Source organism: Petaurus breviceps, unplaced genomic scaffold (genome assembly GCF_028583685.1).
Source record: "Petaurus breviceps papuanus isolate PSGF00001 unplaced genomic scaffold, PetGlider_PUasm1.0 577, whole genome shotgun sequence".
Classification (NCBI taxonomy): domain Eukaryota; kingdom Metazoa; phylum Chordata; class Mammalia; order Diprotodontia; family Petauridae; genus Petaurus; species Petaurus breviceps.
In genome coordinates this window covers 816,657-833,448 of record NW_027186389.1, presented here as the reverse complement: position 1 = coordinate 833,448, position 16,792 = coordinate 816,657, and the positions used below count along the sequence as shown (strand labels likewise).

Below are 16,792 nucleotides of genomic sequence, written 5' to 3'. Positions count from 1 at the left end.
GAGAGAGAGAGAGAGAGAGAGAGAGAGAGAGAGAGAAGCGGAAATGGAGAACCACCATGGACAGTGTGTGGCTGCTGCCCAGTGCTGTGGTATTTGTGATACTGCTCTGTGTCTAGAGATGCCATCTGGATCTGGCACAGAGATATAAGCTACTGGTTGAGATTTGGAGGCGTGTGCTTGCCAGGGACAGTTCCAGAATGCTTTGGATGGTCAGCTATTACAGAGCAAGGAGTCACAGTGGTGAGCCTTCCCCAATCATTCTCTCTATATCTTCTGGAATGTGGACAGTGGTCAGGAAGACTTATGAGAGATGACAGGACTGAGCACTCCATGGAGTACTTCTTATCAAGTATCTTATGCCTTATCTTTGTATAATAAAGCATGTATGTGGACACACACACAGATTTTTTTAGATTGACAAAAAATTTTTTAATTTTTTTTTTTGGAGTGGGGAAGGCAAGGCAAGTGACAAGTTAAGTGACTTGCCCAAAGTCCCACAACTAGTAAGTGTTAAGTGTCTGAGGCTGGATTTGAACTGAGGTCCTACTGACTCCAGGGCTAGTGCTCTATTCACTGTGCCACCTAGCTGCCTCATTAACAAAAATTTTTAATCAAAATTTGTTAAGTTTACATTGACACTTTGTATTAACTACAATAAATCTGATTAAAACAATTAAATTAGGAGCAAAACTGCTAATATATTGCAATATATAGGCATATATAGCAGTATTCCAACCAAGGTGATGCTCTCAATTGTATCTTTTTGCCTCTTGAAAATACTTCATAAAGTAGGGGAGAAGGGGATAAGAGGGAGGATGATAGGGAGGGTAGATTGGGGGAGAGGGTAGTTAAAAGCATGCATTTTTAAAAAGGGACAGGGTCCTAGCTGTGTGACCTTGGGCAAGTCACTTAACCACAATTGCCCTCCAGAAAGAAAGAGAGAGAGAAAGAAAGAAAGAATGAAAGAAAAGAAGGAAAGAAAGAAAGAAAGAAAGAAAGAAAGAAAGAAAGAAAGAAAGAAAGAAAGAAAGAAAGAAAGAAAGAAAGAAAGAAAGAAAAAAGGAAGGAAGGAAGAAAGAAAGAAAAAAAGGAAGGAAGGAAGAAAGAAAGAAAAGAAGGAAAGAAAGAGAGAGAAAGAAAGAAAGAAAGAAAGAAAGGAAGGAAGGAAGGAAGAAAGAGAAAGAAAGGAAGGAAGGAAGGAAGGAAGAAAGAAAGAAGGAAAGAGAGAGAGAAAGAAAGAAAAAGAAAGAAAGAAAGAAAGAAAGAAAAAAAGAAAGAAAGAAAGAAAGAAAGAAAGAAAGAAAGAAAGAGAAAGAAAGAAAGAAAGAAAGAAAGAAAGAGAAAGAAAAGGGGCAGGGTCAAAGTAGAAAATAGAATAAATGGGGGGCAGGATAGGATAGAGGGAAATATAGTCTTTCACAAAATAACTACTATGGCAACATTTTGTGTAACTACACATGTACAACCTATATTGAATTGCTTATCTTCCCACTGGGGGTGGGTGAGGAGGGAAGAAGTGGAAGAATCTGGAAATCAAAGTTTTAAAACCAAATTGTGGTTTTTTTTTTACATGCAACCGGGAAATGAGATATTCAGGCACTAGGGTATAGAAATCCATCTTGCCCTGCTAGAAAGTTAGAAAGGGGATGGGGGAGGATATAAGAGAGAGCAGATTGGGGGAAGGGGTATTCAGTAGGCTTGCTATCTTGGGGTGGGGGTAGGGAAAAGACGGGGAGAAAATTTGTAACTCAAAATCTTGTGGAACTGAATGTTGAAAACTAAAAATAAATTTTAAAAAATTAAAAAAGAAAGTACTTCATAGATCTTCTAAATCTATACAAATCAACCAGCTTATTCAAGCTCCAAATTGTAGAAATGTCTACAAAAAATATTTGACATGCTTTCTAAAGCAATCGAGAAATCCTGAATGCATGTAGTCAAAAGCGTACAACCTAGAACACTGCATCTGTAAGGACTGCTGTTGCTTAGACTAATGAACTATTATGTTTCATACTTTACCAGTAATTTCTCCTCATTCGCACTTGTACAACATGAAGTGAATTTCTTGTGGGATTATAATACACACAAAAGGGTGATGAATGACAAAGGGAGACCCCACATTTGATAATGAGGACTTAAGAGAAGAGAGGAAATATTTTGTTATTTTAATAACTCTGGATCATATTTCTCAGGGATTAAGAATCAGCTGCCTTTGCTGTTATGAAGGACATGACATTCGGTGGCCCTATGGTTTTGCTCACTACCCTGTACTTCTGAGCTTCAGGCTGTCTTAACCTAAGCTCCCTTCCCTGATCACAATTCATGTTCATATCCATCATGTCAGTTTCATCCTTCTGGGGGTGTCTCTACCTTATTTTCCCCTACCTTCCCATTGTGGGAACCCCTGAGCTTTGTTTTCACACTGTCATCATCTTCCATACTGACCTGTGTCCTCCCCTTGGAAATCACTCTGCATACATTTTGTTTTGTCTAGCAGTAATATAGGTTGTGCAGGCTTTATGCTGAGCTGATGAGAAGGGTCATGAGGGTAACGTCAGTCCCTCTTATATCCTTGTGTGAGTGGTACTATTTCTCAGACAAAACTAAGCCTCCTCTTCTCTTGGAGAAGCAGTTTCCCTTCAAACCAGTCTCTGGAAACAATGGGAAGAAAAAAGGTCGAAGGTCCTGCTCCCAATGCCAACTGACATTTTATTGTTTCCTCCAAACAAAAACTCCCTTTTGCTCAGAAATATATTGCTCTAAGAGATAAAGAACCATCAGGGACAGCATGAAGCGCAACGCCCTGGGAAGATGTAGGAAGGGATCAATGATTCTCTCTCTACAACTTGAACCCCTAGTCAGAGAATTTCTCTGCAAAATATGTACTGTAGTTAAAAAATTTATTCTCTTGGACTTATGATGAAAAATGCTATCCACCTCCAGAGAAAGAACTAACAGAGGCTGAATGCAGATTGAAGCAGACTTTTGAAAACTTTCTTTATTATTTTTGGATCTGTGTTTTGTTTTGCAACATGGTTAATTTGGAAATGTTTTCTATGATTGCACGTATATAATCTATATCAGATCGCTTGCCTTCTCAATGAAGGGGAGGGAGAAAATTTTGAGTTCAAATTTTTTTTTAATGAATGTTAAACATTTTGGTTTATGTGTCATTGAGAAAAAAATAAAAATTAAATGCAAAACATGTGTTTCCTCTCTTCTAGGAGGTCTTCTCCATCATTTCTCTTTACTACATTTGTGCCAGGATACACGGTAATGAGCAATGCACTGGTTAAGCCCCTTTGTCTTAAAACCAACTTTAAAGGGAAATTGAACAGGCAAATAAAGAAAGATTCAAGAAATAGGGATACATTTCAGGAAGAAATCCTTAGTATCTTGGGATTGATGGAGTGTGAGGGAAAGTATTCCTGGCTCTAGTCTCAGCAGTTCAAATGGGTCAGGTTTCCCTGTGTCTGCTGAATATTACTTATACATGAATAATTTACATAGCCACTGTCCTGGAGTTTGATACTAAGGATCTCATGACCACTGGTCACCCTTGCCCTCCGTGGCTCACCAAGGTACTTCTCTCCTTCCCTCCTTTTCTTAATAAACATTTATTAAGCTCCTACCATATACCAGGTATTACTTTAAGCTCGGCTCATTCCTTGTCTTCTGTTCACTCCTTCCTCACTTGCCCTGATGCTCCTGCTGGTGATGGCATTCTCCCTCCTGGATTGCCCTCTACTTTAGGCTAAGAAGAGGATGGGTCTGTCAGTCATATCCACCTCCTTCCACTGGTCCCAGCAATTTCTGAGGAGACTAAATAAAGGAATGCTAGCAATTTTCATGAGCTAGCTGTTATCATCTCCAGGGTCTGGTTATATTTCAAATTAAGAAACGTTTTCCAAGCTCCTACCAAGTGCTAGGCACTGTGCTAAATGCTAGCAATACAAAGAAAGGCAAAAATGCATCCCCACTGAAGAGCAGCTCACAGTCTTGTGTGTGTGCATGTTTTACCCTGAAGACACGGAATATCTCATTTGTCTATTTACCTCCAGGGGCTATGTGCACAGCAACTGCAGGTAGGCATTTAATAAATGCTTATCAAAGGTTCTAGATCAGGTTCCTAGACATAAAGTGAAGCAGTCTCTCATTAGTTAATTATTATAGCATCAAACTGCTTTGCCTCACCTCTCCCCTCTTCTCCTCCATTGTAAAAGCTTTTTCTTGCCTCTTTTTTGTGAGATAATTTACCTCATTCTACCTCTTTCTTTCTCTTTCTCCTAGGACATTCCTCTGTCACTCCTTAATTTTATTTTTTTTAGATATTGTCCTTTCATATTCAACTCACACCTATGGCCTTTGTCCATGTATATTCCTTCTAACTACCCTAATAACGAGAAAGGTCTTATGAGTCAACATCTTGGTAAAGAACCCCCCCCCCAAATACTGAAGAAAATAATACCTTGAAAAATAGACTAGGTCAAATGGTAAAAGAAGTCCAAAAAGCCAACGAGGAGAAGAATTCCTTAAAAAGCAAAATTGGCCAAATGGAAAAGGAGGTCCAAAAGCTCACTGAAGAAAATAATTTCTTAAAAATTAGAATGGAGGGGTGACTAGGTGGCACAGTGAATAGAGTACTAGAACTGGAGTCAGGAGGACCCGAGTTCAAATCTGGCCTCAGACACTTAACACTTACTAGCAAATCACTTAACCCCAATTGCCCTGCCTTCCACCCTCCAAAAAGAAAAAAAAAATAGCATGGAGCAAATGGAAGCAAATATAAACTTATTAAGTCCCTTATTATTCCTCTTTCCTGTTTACCTTTTCATGTTTCTCTTGAGTCTTTTCCCCAAGAATGCTTGAAATTCCTCTATTTCACTGAAAGTCAGTTTTTCCCTCCTTATGGATTATACTCAGTTTTGCTGGGTAGGTGATTATCGGTTGTAACACTAGCTTCTTTGCCCTCTGGCATATCATATTCCAAGCCTTCTGATGCTTTAATACAGAATCTACTGGGTTTGGGGTTATCCTGACTGTGGCTCTACTGTACTTGAATTGTTTCTTTCTGGCTATTTTTTCCTTGACCTGGGAACTCTGGAATTCGACTATAATAATCCTGGCAGTTTTCATTTTGGAATTAATCACTTTGAGGAGGTGATTGGTGGATTCTTTCAATTTCTATTTCCCCCTCTGGTTCTAGAATATCAGGGAGGTTTTCCTAAATAATTTCTTGAAAGATGATGTCTTTATTTATTTATTTTTATTTATTTAAATTTACCATTTTATCATTTAGCCTAGTCTGTTTTTCAATGTGTTATTTTCTTCAGTATTTTTTGGGTCTCCTTTACCAAGCTGTTGACTCATTTTTCATGATTTTCTTGCATCATTCTCATTTCCCTTCCTGATTTTTCCTCTACTTCTTTTATTTGGTTTTCAAAATGTTTTTTGAGCTCTTCCATGGCCTGAGACCAATTCATATTTTTCTTGGAGTCTTTGTATGTAGGAACTTTGTTGTCTTCTGAGTGTTTTGATCTTCCTTGTTGTAGCAGCAAGCACCCCAAGCGTCCTCAGGGTGGCTGCCCATACAGGTTCTTGGATCTGCTTTGATAAAGGAAAGCAACTCAAAATGGGTTAACAAGTTTACTTTAATCAGTCAGATATGTATCATTTACCTCGTTCAGGGGAAAAAGGTCAGCACCCCGAACTTCAGAATATACAGACAGTATTATCAAGACAGAAACAGATCAAGTACACAGCTTTCCAAACTGTGCAACCATTACATCCATACCAAACAACATCTGGGTTTCAAAGCCGGGGGGCTCTGGACAACGGCTAGCCCAGAGTTTCATCAAATCACAGAACACTTCTCAAAGTGAGCCCCAAAACAAAGCCTCACATCAGGGCTTATATAGCCTTCTCCTGGCTCAGAGAATGTAACAACCTTATTGACCCACTGGCCAATCAGAAAGTATCTACTGAAAAACAAGCCTCCCACCCCAGGCTTCAGGTGCACTTTAGCCTAGGGGCAGGGAAGATCTTCCAAATTTGTATTCCCATTACACTTGTCACCAAAATAAGTTTCTATAATCAGAGATTCCCCCCTCATTGTTTTCTCATTTTCTCAGTCTATTAATTGACTTTGTAATTCTTTGCTAAGAAAAGGCTCTGCTTCCAGAGTGGAGGGTGCACTGCCCCAAGCCTTAGGGGTTTTGTGTAGCTGTTTGTGGAGATACTTCTAGGGACCTGTAAGTTTTCAGTTCTTCCCAAGGTGGTATGATCTAAGGAGAGGTGTCTTTCCTCTTCCAGTTTGTGTGTAGACACAAGTACTCTTTTCTGCCCTGGAACCATGAGGAGGGTTCCCCCTCTACTGCTGCCACAAGTTCTGCCATGCTGGTGCTCCTCCTTGCCCTGGGACTGCCACCCAGCGCTGCGACCCAGATCCAAGTATGGGCAAAGCAACAGTCTTGCTTCAGCGCTAGCAAAAAGACTTCTGCAATTTCCTTCTGACCAGTTGTTTGACTCCCTTACTGTCTGTGGGTTGAGAGCTCTGGAAGCAGCCCCTGCCACTGCAGACTCAGTCACTTCCCAGGCCCACTCCTGGTTTGCTGGCACTGGGTTTGTGCTGGCCCAGCCTGTGATGGACTAAGTTCCTCTCTCACCCAGGTTCGACAGACCTTTCCTGCTGACCTTCTAAGTTGTCTTTTGTGTCTGTGGGCTGAGAGGTCTGGAAACCACCACTGCTGCCAGTGATTCAGGCCCTCCAAGGTCTGCTCCAGTTCTCTCGCCCTGCTGCAAGAGACCTTTCCTGTCGGCCTTCCAGGTTGTCTTAGACTGAAAATTTGTTTCACTCTGTCTTTTTGTGTGTTCTGCTGCGCTAGAATTTGTTTAGAGTCATTTTTAAAGGTATTTGAAGAGGCTTGGAGATCTTAGGAAAGTCCCTGTCTTTACTCCACCATCTTGGTTCTAACCCTTGAACTGCACATTTTTACTGGACAGCACAGGCAGAGCTTCAGAAGGTCCCAGTGTGAATTCACCCCCAGGCTGCTCTAAGTAAAACTTGAGGACATTTTGCATACTCTTGGCACTCTCTAGTCAAGGCTAGGGGCACGATGGGAGTTGAGAGAGGTTTTCTCACCCCCAACCCTAGATGGAAAGATGGTTACCGAAACGAAATCAAAGCCATGGGATACCTCTAAGTGCTAACGGGAGCTGGGACTGCTCCTCTGTGGGGAAGAGGCTGACCAGAAGCTCTCTTTGAACAGAACCAGAAAATGACCACAGCCGGCAAAATCATCAGATGGTTGTTGCTCAGCAGATAAGCAGCAGATGGCAGCATGGCGGAGAAAACAGCTCAGCAAGTGACAGCAACAACCCCTAGTTGGGAAAGGAGACCTGGTTCAGCAGATGCTATTACCTCACTGGTAGATAGCAGCCAGTGGTAAAAGAGAGAGAGGGGGTGGGGTGCAAGGACTGAGAGTGAGGTGCTTCAATTACCTCTGTTTCCTGCAAAAGTTTCCTTGCCCATAGAGAGATGTGCCAAAGTGTGGAAGAGTGTACATATGGCGGGGGGTGGGAGCAAAGAGGAGACAGGAGGCAGAGCAGGGGTTGAGGTTTTATTGCTCAGGTGTGGGCCCCCCACGTTTTGGAGGGGCTCCTCCACTGCTCCCTCCCCCTAGGCTTGTGGCCGATCCCTCCAGAGGGAGGCTGCTGAGCTGGTCATGTAGGGAGCACATCTTCAGATGCAGGTAGTCCAAAGCGGCCACCTTCTCCCTGTAAGGAGGAGGGGCAGGAGTGCTTAAATGCTGGCATGGGAGCATTTGAGGTCACATAGGCTTTGAGGTTTGGGTCAAAGCAGGAGGTAGTGAGGGTCATGGGTCACAGGTCATTCTTTCAGGGGTCACACTAGGATATCACTAGCTGGTCATGCTGACATCAGCAGTCATGTCATGGTCGTGTAGGTTAGGGTCAGGAGGACCCAGATTTGGGGCTTCTACAGGATGTCAGGGGTCATGCCGAGGTCCAGATCACAGTCATAGCAGGTCAGGGGTTCTGGGACACACTGGGGTCAGATGAGGTCAGAGGTTGCTGGTCAGGGTCACATTTGAGGTCATTGTGAGGTAAGGTCAGGGGTCAGGACCCTCACTCAGGCTTCATCTTGTCTGTGAGCAGGAGGTTCTTGGCCCTGAGGGCCTCATCTTGGGCCAGCCTCAGAGTGGAGCTCAGAGCCTCAGCCCGAACATGCTTTGCCAGTGCCTGGCGCTCTAACTCCTGCAGCAACAGGAGGGAGGGCTGGGGTCTTCTTGGTGCCCATTTACCTTCCCATTCCCCACTTGGCCAGGATGGGGGTGGGCATGGTTCATACCAGGATCTTCTTGTGCAGCCGCTGGCAGCTGGGGCATGCGGGGGCCAGGCCACGTTGCTTGACTTCGTCCACCAGCGGCATCAGGGCCCGCTCCAGGAGCTGCTGCAGGGACTCCGATGACAGCTGCTGCCCCTGGCTGGGGGCGATGGGCTCAGGTTCAGGACTTACCCAGACCCCCTACTACTATCACCCAGGAACCCTACTTGGTCCTCCAGCTCCGAGATGGCCAGGAGCTTCCCCATCACTTTCTCATCAGGACACGACCTTCCAGATCTCACATGCTCTCAGAACACCCCACTCAGATCCACAGGACCCTGACACCACCACCCAACTCCAGGCCCTGTGGCTTGGGGGGGAGGGGTTTCACCTGCCACAGCGAGTGCAGGAGCCCGGCCGGTCCAAGGCCATGGCAAGCTCGGAGCCACGGCGGGCGCTGCCCAGCTGTCGACCCAGCTCCTCCAGCACGGGCTTCACAGGACCCAGGCCCTCCAGCTCCCCGCGCAGTGAAGCCACAGACACGGCAGAGCGCTCCACCCTAGGGGCAGAGCAGGTGTGGAGGAGCTCAGCAGGCTACATCCCTACAAAGTCTGGGTCCCCAGTTAGTGGCACCCGGCGTGGAACCAACTCCCGACCAGCCTGCTCCTGCCCTTTGATCCTTCTAAAGCCCTTCCAGTTCCCAAATTGGCCCACCCTCTCATCTTCTACTGTACAGGGGCCTAGCCCCGGGGGTCCGAGTGGACTGCTTCCACATGGCTCTCTGATCAGCCCTCCCGGCCTACTCTCGGAGGATGGGCACTGGGGGGCAGTGGGAGGAGGAGGGTCCTCACATGGTGCAGAGCTCGTCTGCCCGGCCCCGCAACTCCTGGAGGCCCCGCGCAGTCTGGGCCTGCTCCCTCTGGGCCCGCTCCCACTGGCCCAGGAAGCCGTCCAGCCGCCCCCCGAGGCCTCCGAGCAGTCTCAGCGCCTCTTGCACGGCGCCCTCCTCCTGATACCAGCGCGCCGTCAGCGAGGACACCTCTCTCCTGCCCGGGGAAGCCAGGGAGTCCTGCTCAGGGCTCTGCCTGATCCAGCGACCCCGCCTCCAGAAGCAGGGTCCAGAGCCTAGCCCGTATCCCCCCGTCCTGATTCCATAGTCTCCTCACTTCTCATAGGGCCTGGAAAGGCACCCCTACCCCTCCTTGCTGACTAAAAGCTCCCTCGAGGTCCTCTCCACTTTACAATCTGGAATTGGCCCTACTGGTTTCCAGTTTGGCCCCGCCTCCTCTCCGCCTAATGAGCCTTGAAATTCTCACTGCCCAGAGTAGTCCTTTCCGTTCTATGTTCCCAGGTTAGCCCTCTACATCCTAAAATGACTCGGAAAAGACTGGCCCTTCCTTCTCCGCCCCTCAGGCCTGATCTGTCCCTTAAGGCCTCCCGCCACGTTTGACCAGCCGGCTTCGGGTCACCTGAGCTCCTCCAGGCCGGCGGAGACCTTATGCAGCTCCAGCTCGCCACTGTCTCCTGTGCGCCCCTGGCCCTGGCCCTCGCTCTGGCCTTGGCCCTGGCCCTCGGGCCCGTCCCCGAGGTTAACTGTGCCCCGCGGTCCAGAGGGCTCCATGGGGCTGCCCATCTGGAGCGTGGAAGAAAGGCAGGAGGCAAGAGCGGGCTCAGGCTCCAGCTCCGGTTCCGGGTGGAGCTCGGGCTTGGGCTCCGGCTCGGGCTCGGCCTGCGGCTGGGCTTCAGTCTGGGGCTGGGGCTCTTCGGGGGGCGGGATGGGGCAGGAGGAGACCAGCGAGTGGCGGGACAGTCCGGTCTCCAGCTGCTGCTCAAGTTCTGACAGCTCAGCCTCCTGCCGTCTGGGGGGCTCGTCCTGCAGCTGCTGCTGCAGGAACCGCAGCTTCTCCTGGGGAGGCGAGGGAGGGAAGTCCTGCTGGGAGCCTGACCCCGATCCCTCTGGCTGTCACTGGGACATGGGCGGGTTTCCATGGGCTTGGGGCGCGGGATGACCAAGCCAGCTCACTGGGAGGTGCTTCTGCCGATCTGACTTCCCGCCCACCAAGCTCAGAGGCTCTGGGCTCTGTCTGGCCCAGCGCTCGCCCCGGGACCCAGGCATCCCTCACCTCCAGTAGGGCCGAGTTCTGCTTCAGGACGTTTGTCTTTATCTCAGCGTCTTCCACTGAGCGGGTCACCTTCCGGCAATTCTCCTGGGACCGGACATCTGGGGCTGGGGGTGGGGGCTAGGGGAGGAAGCCCTCCCCCGGGATTCAGGGGCTCCCCTTGGACCCAGCCCCCAGCCCCCCGCTAGCCCCATCCCTCCTTGAACTCAAGAGACCTCCTCTAAACCCATCCTCAGGATAGCCACGCCTCCTTTCCTAGACACGCCCACTCCATGCCCCACTCCCACCCCGGGGCGCGGGGGACTCGGCTGGCCCCGCCCCCTCCCTTAACCCTGTCTCACCTGCCCCGCGGACCCGCCCTTGGCATCGCCTTGAATCCCGGCTCACCTTCAGCTGGCTGCAATACCCCTCCAGCTCCTCGGCCTCCTGCCTCCTACGCTCCAGATTCTCGCTCAGCACCGAGCACTCACTCTGTGGGAGGAAGAGGCCCAAAGCGGGAGAAGGGTTGGGGGCCGGCGGGAGGTGTGTGGGGGCGTGGTGGCCTGTGAAGGCTCGAGACCCAGAGAGAGTCAGGGATTCTCTGGGGTCGAGGGTGTGAAGGTTCCACAGGCTCTGCAGGGTGTCCAGGGCAAGGGCCCCCCACCCCCCGCCCGCCCCCAGGATTTACACGTAGGGGTCGTGGGGGGAGATCTAGGAAGGGGAGGGGGTTGTTCCAGGCAGCGGCTAGTGGGACCTGAAGCGACTGGACGTGCTGATTGACCCGCGTGGTCTTCTCCTTGAGGCTGGTGATGGAGTCCTTGGCCCGCAGCAAGCCGCTGTTCACCCCATTCTGTAGGACACGGAGGGGCTCAGGGGAACAGTGCCCCCGACTTAGCTTCTTGTGTTCCCCAGCCCTGGAGCCAGGCAAGTACCCTCTCAATTCTAGCGGTAGGGAAGGGGAGCAAGCTTTTGGGGGATTCATGGATTCGGGGGCCATTCAGGGTCCCCAAGGACTCCCTGCCATGTCACATCCTAATGCCTGGAATTCAGCCAACTGGGGGTTACTTGCTTCAGTCTCTTCCCACTCCTGAGTCGGTCCAAACCAAGGCAGACCATCCAGTTAGCAGAGGTAAGGGTGGGGACAGAGGAGATGCTGCTGAGGCCCTCTCCTCAGTTACCAAAGGGAATTTCCTTAAACACAGCTCACTAAACTTCTTGGTCAATTCTACCAGTTCTCCAGTGTCAAATCCTACCTCTTGTGTTGGGCACCAAGGCCTGTGGGTCAGCCCTCTAAGAGAAGCTCTCTCTTTATGTCCTCCTGGGCCTGCCAAGGTGGCTCTGCACAGCCTGGCCCACTCTGGGAATGTGGACTCTCCTCCCAATGACCTCTTAGAATTCTTACTTTCTATCAATCCCAAGGCCAGTCTCTGCCTTCCAAATCAGGTCTTTTCTGATCCTTCCTGTGTATATGGGTTGGCTGTCTTCCTAAGTGCCAGGAACTTTGACCTTTGACAGCTAGCTGATGGCTCAGCAGAGAGAGCCAACCTGGGCCTGGAGTCTGGAAGACCTGAGTTTAAATCCAGCCTCAGCCACCTTGTAGGTGTGTGACCCTAACTTCTACCTGCCTCAGTTTCCTCAACTTTGAAGTGAAGAAAACAATACCTACCTCCCAGGGTTGTCATGAGGATCAAATGAGAGGACCATTGTAAAGCCCTTAGTAGTATGGCTGGCATGATAGTAGGCATTATACAATTCTTAGTTCCCTCCCCCTTCCCTTTTGTCTTCCAATCCCCTTGGCACACAGTAGGTGTTTAGTAAATGCTTGAACCTCCCTGAGGTTCAAGACCTTGTGGTCCTGAGCCCAGAAGCCAGAGTTCAGATGTATCTAACACCTCGGTCTTGTCCAACCCAGAAGCCAAAGGCCCAATTCCTGCCCCCATCTGTTCTCCAGTCCCTCTGTCCCTCTCCCCTTCTGAGTCTCCCTCAGTCTCCATGTCTAGACACAGGGGGACAGAAGTGGGGCAGAGGGACTGTTGGCTTCCTTTTTGCCTTTCTGATTCTGGGCCAGGAAATGTGGAAACCTGGGCATCCTCAAAGTACGTTTTAAACCCACTTGTAGAGAAGGTTGAGTCTGAAGGCACATTCCACAGCCTAGAAGCCTCCCCCTAGAAGCCCACATTTCCCAACCCTGCCCTCTCTGGCAGGGAGCCACTGACAGGAACCCAGCCTAGAACCTTGACCTGTCTTGGAGACCTGGACCCTGAAACCTCAGGTTTAAGAGGGTCACAGTGTGAGCCCTTGGAGCGAAATGTCACTGGTCACTCAACCCTCAGCCTGGAGCCTTGGGTCTAAATAAGAATCAGGCCTTGAAAACCAGTTTGGGAATGAGACCCTTTGTTCTGAGCAAGGACCACAGCGCCTAGAAGCTGGCACCAATGGCAGGGCCTTGGGGGGCAGGGGTGGCCCTGGACACGAGTCATCTGGGAGGGGGCCTTACCAGCAGATCAGCAATGTCAGGGTCATCAGGGGCCCAGGCTGGGGCTGAGGCTGGCAGGCTCAGGGTTGGGGGGGAGGAAGTCCCAGAGGTGGGCAGAGCCAGCAGCTCTTCGGCGGTGGACTTAATTCTGGTGGAGTCAGGAGGCTCCATGGCTGCCAGGTTGAGGAGCGAGACATTGGTGCAGGCTGAGGAGCGCTTCAGATTCAGGCACCACTGCATAGGCTCATGGGACATCCGGGGCTCCACCCTGGAGAAGGTAGCTGGTCAGCAACCCTGACACCCTGGGAGCCCTGGCTTCCTCCTTTTCCCTCTCTCCCAACCCAGAAATTTGTCCTAGGACTCTGTCCCAAACAAGTCAATTTCCCTGGCACCCTTGGGAGCCTGAACTCCCTGTCTTGAAGCCCCCTCAGACCTACAGCAAGCCCCAGGGCTCCACCCTGGAGGAAACAGTTGGGTCAGCTCCCTAGAGACACCCAAGAACTCCAACTCCCTCTTCTCCCCCCTAGCCAGCAAGCCCCAGGCCCCCAACCCACCCATGGAAAGACACAGCCTTCTTTTTCTTAGTGATCCCCTTTCCGGGGCCAGATCCAGCCCCAGGGACCTCAGGCCCCAATGGGGTCCGGTTCTCAGCCCCTGCCGGGGGATCTCCGGCTTCATGGATCTCCTTGGATTGCCAGATCGTCTTAACCACCACACTCGCCATGGTGTGAGTGGTGGGGGCGGGGCCCGCCCAGGTCCCGGGGAGGGGGGTGGGGGGTCCACCGAGACCCACCACCCACTCTGACCCCTGACCCCAGCCTCCGCCAGCCTGCTTCACAAAGGGCCCAACCACCTAGAGACACCCTCTTGGGGGTGGGAGTACTCTAGAATCTATGAATCTGGCCCCTCCTCCCTTCCTAGAACTACAGTGGACTCTCCCAGGGCTTAAACTAGAACCTTCCGAGGTCAGGCCATGGAACCTAGGAGTCCTTCTCCCCCACCTCTGCAACCCAGAATGGAAGTTCCCAAACGACATTCCCAGAATGGTTCAGTGAGCCAGCTCATCAATACAACAGGCAAGACATCTATCTACCTCCATCTATAATTCCTAAAGAACTTCACCAGCCCCATTCTTGAAACTCTCCAATAGACCAGCCTGCTGAATTGGCGGGGTGAATTCAGGGGAAGATTTATTAACATTCACAGGGTAAGTAGCTTGAAGAGTTGGAAACTGAGTATAAGTTCAAAACTGAGTACAAAATCCTCATTTCTCCTAAGGAGCAAACCAAGGGATAGAGAGGGAAAGGGCTCTGCCCAGTGTCTCTCCCTAGAGTTTGGAATGAACTTGTCAACCATTTTACCCAAGATTGGGTCCAAAGAAACAAACAGAATCAGTTTCTCCCTTAATCGAAGGTTTGCCTAGAACAAGTGGAATGGGGGTTCCCCTTTACCAAAGGTTTGAACAAGGAACAAACAGAATCAGACTGTACGTGTGCTATAATGTGCTTATTTTATTCTCAGTAAGCCAGGGAATCGTGCATGATGGAGTCAGAAAATAATTCTGAACTCAGAGGTAAGCAAGCTGACGGAGACCCTTTATGCACTTAGAGCAAGCCCAACTCAGGATGCCTGAGTCAACCTAAAATGACACTCTCCATATGTGTTTGACCATAATGTGAGAAAGGGATTTCTCAATGGAATAGGTTGTAAATACAATAAGAGAATGTCAAGGTTTCAGTTAAAATTAGAGATCCAAGGTGTCTCTGCTTTTACCAGTAACATGACATAATATGACATAAGAAAAGTCTCATTTTTCAAGATAGTATCTGGTTCAAGACATCCTGCCCTGGACAGTCATAAACAGAGGAATGCTCCTGGTCACCTTCATCTCTTTTTATAGTTAGTTGCTGACGCAGGAAGGGGCATTTTGGGTTCACTCAGAGAGCAAAGCAAAGCATGTCTGTTATGCCAGAGTATGCAAAGAGCTATGGTAGGTTAAGCTCAGAGTAGGCCAAGTCTTTCTCCTGATTGGCCAATCCAGGTTTTAGGTCTTTCTCAGGTGATAGGGGCCCCAAAATGGTTTACAGACTTTTTTAGGCCCTGTTCCTAGAACCCTCAAAGGGGATTCCATTGGTGGGGAGAGGGAGTCTCACAACACCAAAGTCAAAAGGACCTGACTATAAACCCCTTCTTGTACAGAGAGGATAAGCCAAAGTCTACCCCTACAATTCAGAATGGGCCTCCCAAGACTTCCATCCTAGAATTTAATCATGGCCTGGTTCATTAAATTCCCTACTGGGGAAACTGAGTGGATATTTCCTATCCCATGGTTGCTAGAAACCAACAATGGGCCAGCCCATGGACTTCTTGGGGGTAGGGGTGGGAGATAAGAAATCATAGAATTAATTTCAATAAACATTACTTAAATGCCTACTATATTCACCATCCAGTGCTTGATACAGAGAATGTGAAGATAAAGAGCAAATTGCCTGCCTACAATCCACTGAGGAAATATAACCTGTGTGCAGATAAATGTAAATTGGGGTTGAAATCACTCTCATTTTAGTTCTGATACCTTAACTAGGCAAGAATACTTATTGTTTGAATCAGACAATCAGTTCTGAGGGTGAACAGGACCTGTACACCTCTTTGAATTAATCAAAGCCATTGTGAGAGATCTCAGAACTGAATTCTGAAGAGATTTTGAAGGTCTGGATTTGAGAGCTTGGAGCCAGCATGGCATTCCAGCACACTCCTGAGGAATAAAGGGAGGGCTTAGCTGTGGCAGATATGGATCCAGGATATATTGATGAGAGTCATTGGCTCTACAGATATCTTGGAATGGAAGATTCAGGCTACAGGAAGTCCCAACCAAGAAGAGGTTGGTTCTTTCCTTACCCTTCTGTTCCTACCACCTGTCTATCCACAGACAATATTATATAATCTGTTCTCGCATTACCCAAATGTTTCCTGTCAACTAAATTTTGCCTCAACCACAAAGAGGCCAGGGTGTAGAGACAGATGTGGATATAGGCAGAAAGCCATCCCCCTGCCTTGGTGTGGGAAGTTTCTTAACTCTAAGCTTATAATGACTATGACAGAACTCAGAACTTTTCATCTAAAGTAAATTTCTTAAAGCCCAAGAGGAATGAACCAAGTGGATCTTTTAAGGACTCCCAGACTTACCATATTGCCAAGCCCTATTCTAAATGAATTCATTACAATAACAACTTGTTACGTAAATAAATACAAATTAGGTAGTGCAAAGCAGGGCAAAGGAGAGACAGGAGGAAGAAAACCTTCATTGGGTGAATCAGGAAAAGTTTCATGTTAGCAACTCAATGAAGCCAGGGAGATAAGGAATCCTAAAGGTGGGGATGAAAAGCAAGTCTATCCTGGGTGTGGGGGAGAACTCCTAGAAAGGGATGAACACAGGAGATGGATTGTCAAGGAAGCCAGTTGGACTAGAACATAGTGTGGCCCTTGAGGGCAGTATGTTAATTATCCATTGAGGGAATACAATAAATACTTGAGCCATCAGCCCAATGGCATTGCCAGTTTCACTCTGGCACATGCCAGGATGGCCTCAAGCCTAAGAGGCTCAGGTTTCCCTCTTGGATACCTAAGGGCACATAGCCTTCAAATTTCTAGACTTCTTCCCCCAGCTCCAAGCCTATGCTCCACAGGCTAAGTGGTTTGGGTTAGCACCTGTTGGCCAGGTTTGAAATTCATATAGGGGATGAAATAGAATATCATTCAAATGTTAAAATAGAAAATTTTCTATCTATGCATGTGGGGCTTTTGAATCATTACCCCATCTGGTCTCTCCTGAATTCATGTATTCAGAAACTTGGCATGAAGTGATCACATCAT

At 48.6% G+C, this 16,792-nt stretch overlaps 1 protein-coding gene across 1 annotated transcript; it reads right to left on the bottom strand.

Moving 5' to 3' along the window:
- Positions 1–7,599: 7,599 nt before the first annotated feature.
- Positions 7,600–13,643, bottom strand: TSKS (testis specific serine kinase substrate). Its single transcript, XM_069103327.1, has 11 exons — positions 13,474–13,643; positions 12,941–13,187; positions 11,198–11,293; positions 10,852–10,935; positions 10,468–10,551; positions 9,814–10,250; positions 9,196–9,390; positions 8,736–8,903; positions 8,369–8,504; positions 8,150–8,274; positions 7,600–7,776 (listed from the first exon to the last, which is right to left on the bottom strand). Exons 1-11 carry the CDS (start codon positions 13,641–13,643, stop codon positions 7,620–7,622), a joined length of 1,899 nt encoding a protein of 632 aa, XP_068959428.1. The 3' UTR covers positions 7,600–7,619.
- Between the last annotated feature and the right edge of the window lie 3,149 nt (positions 13,644–16,792).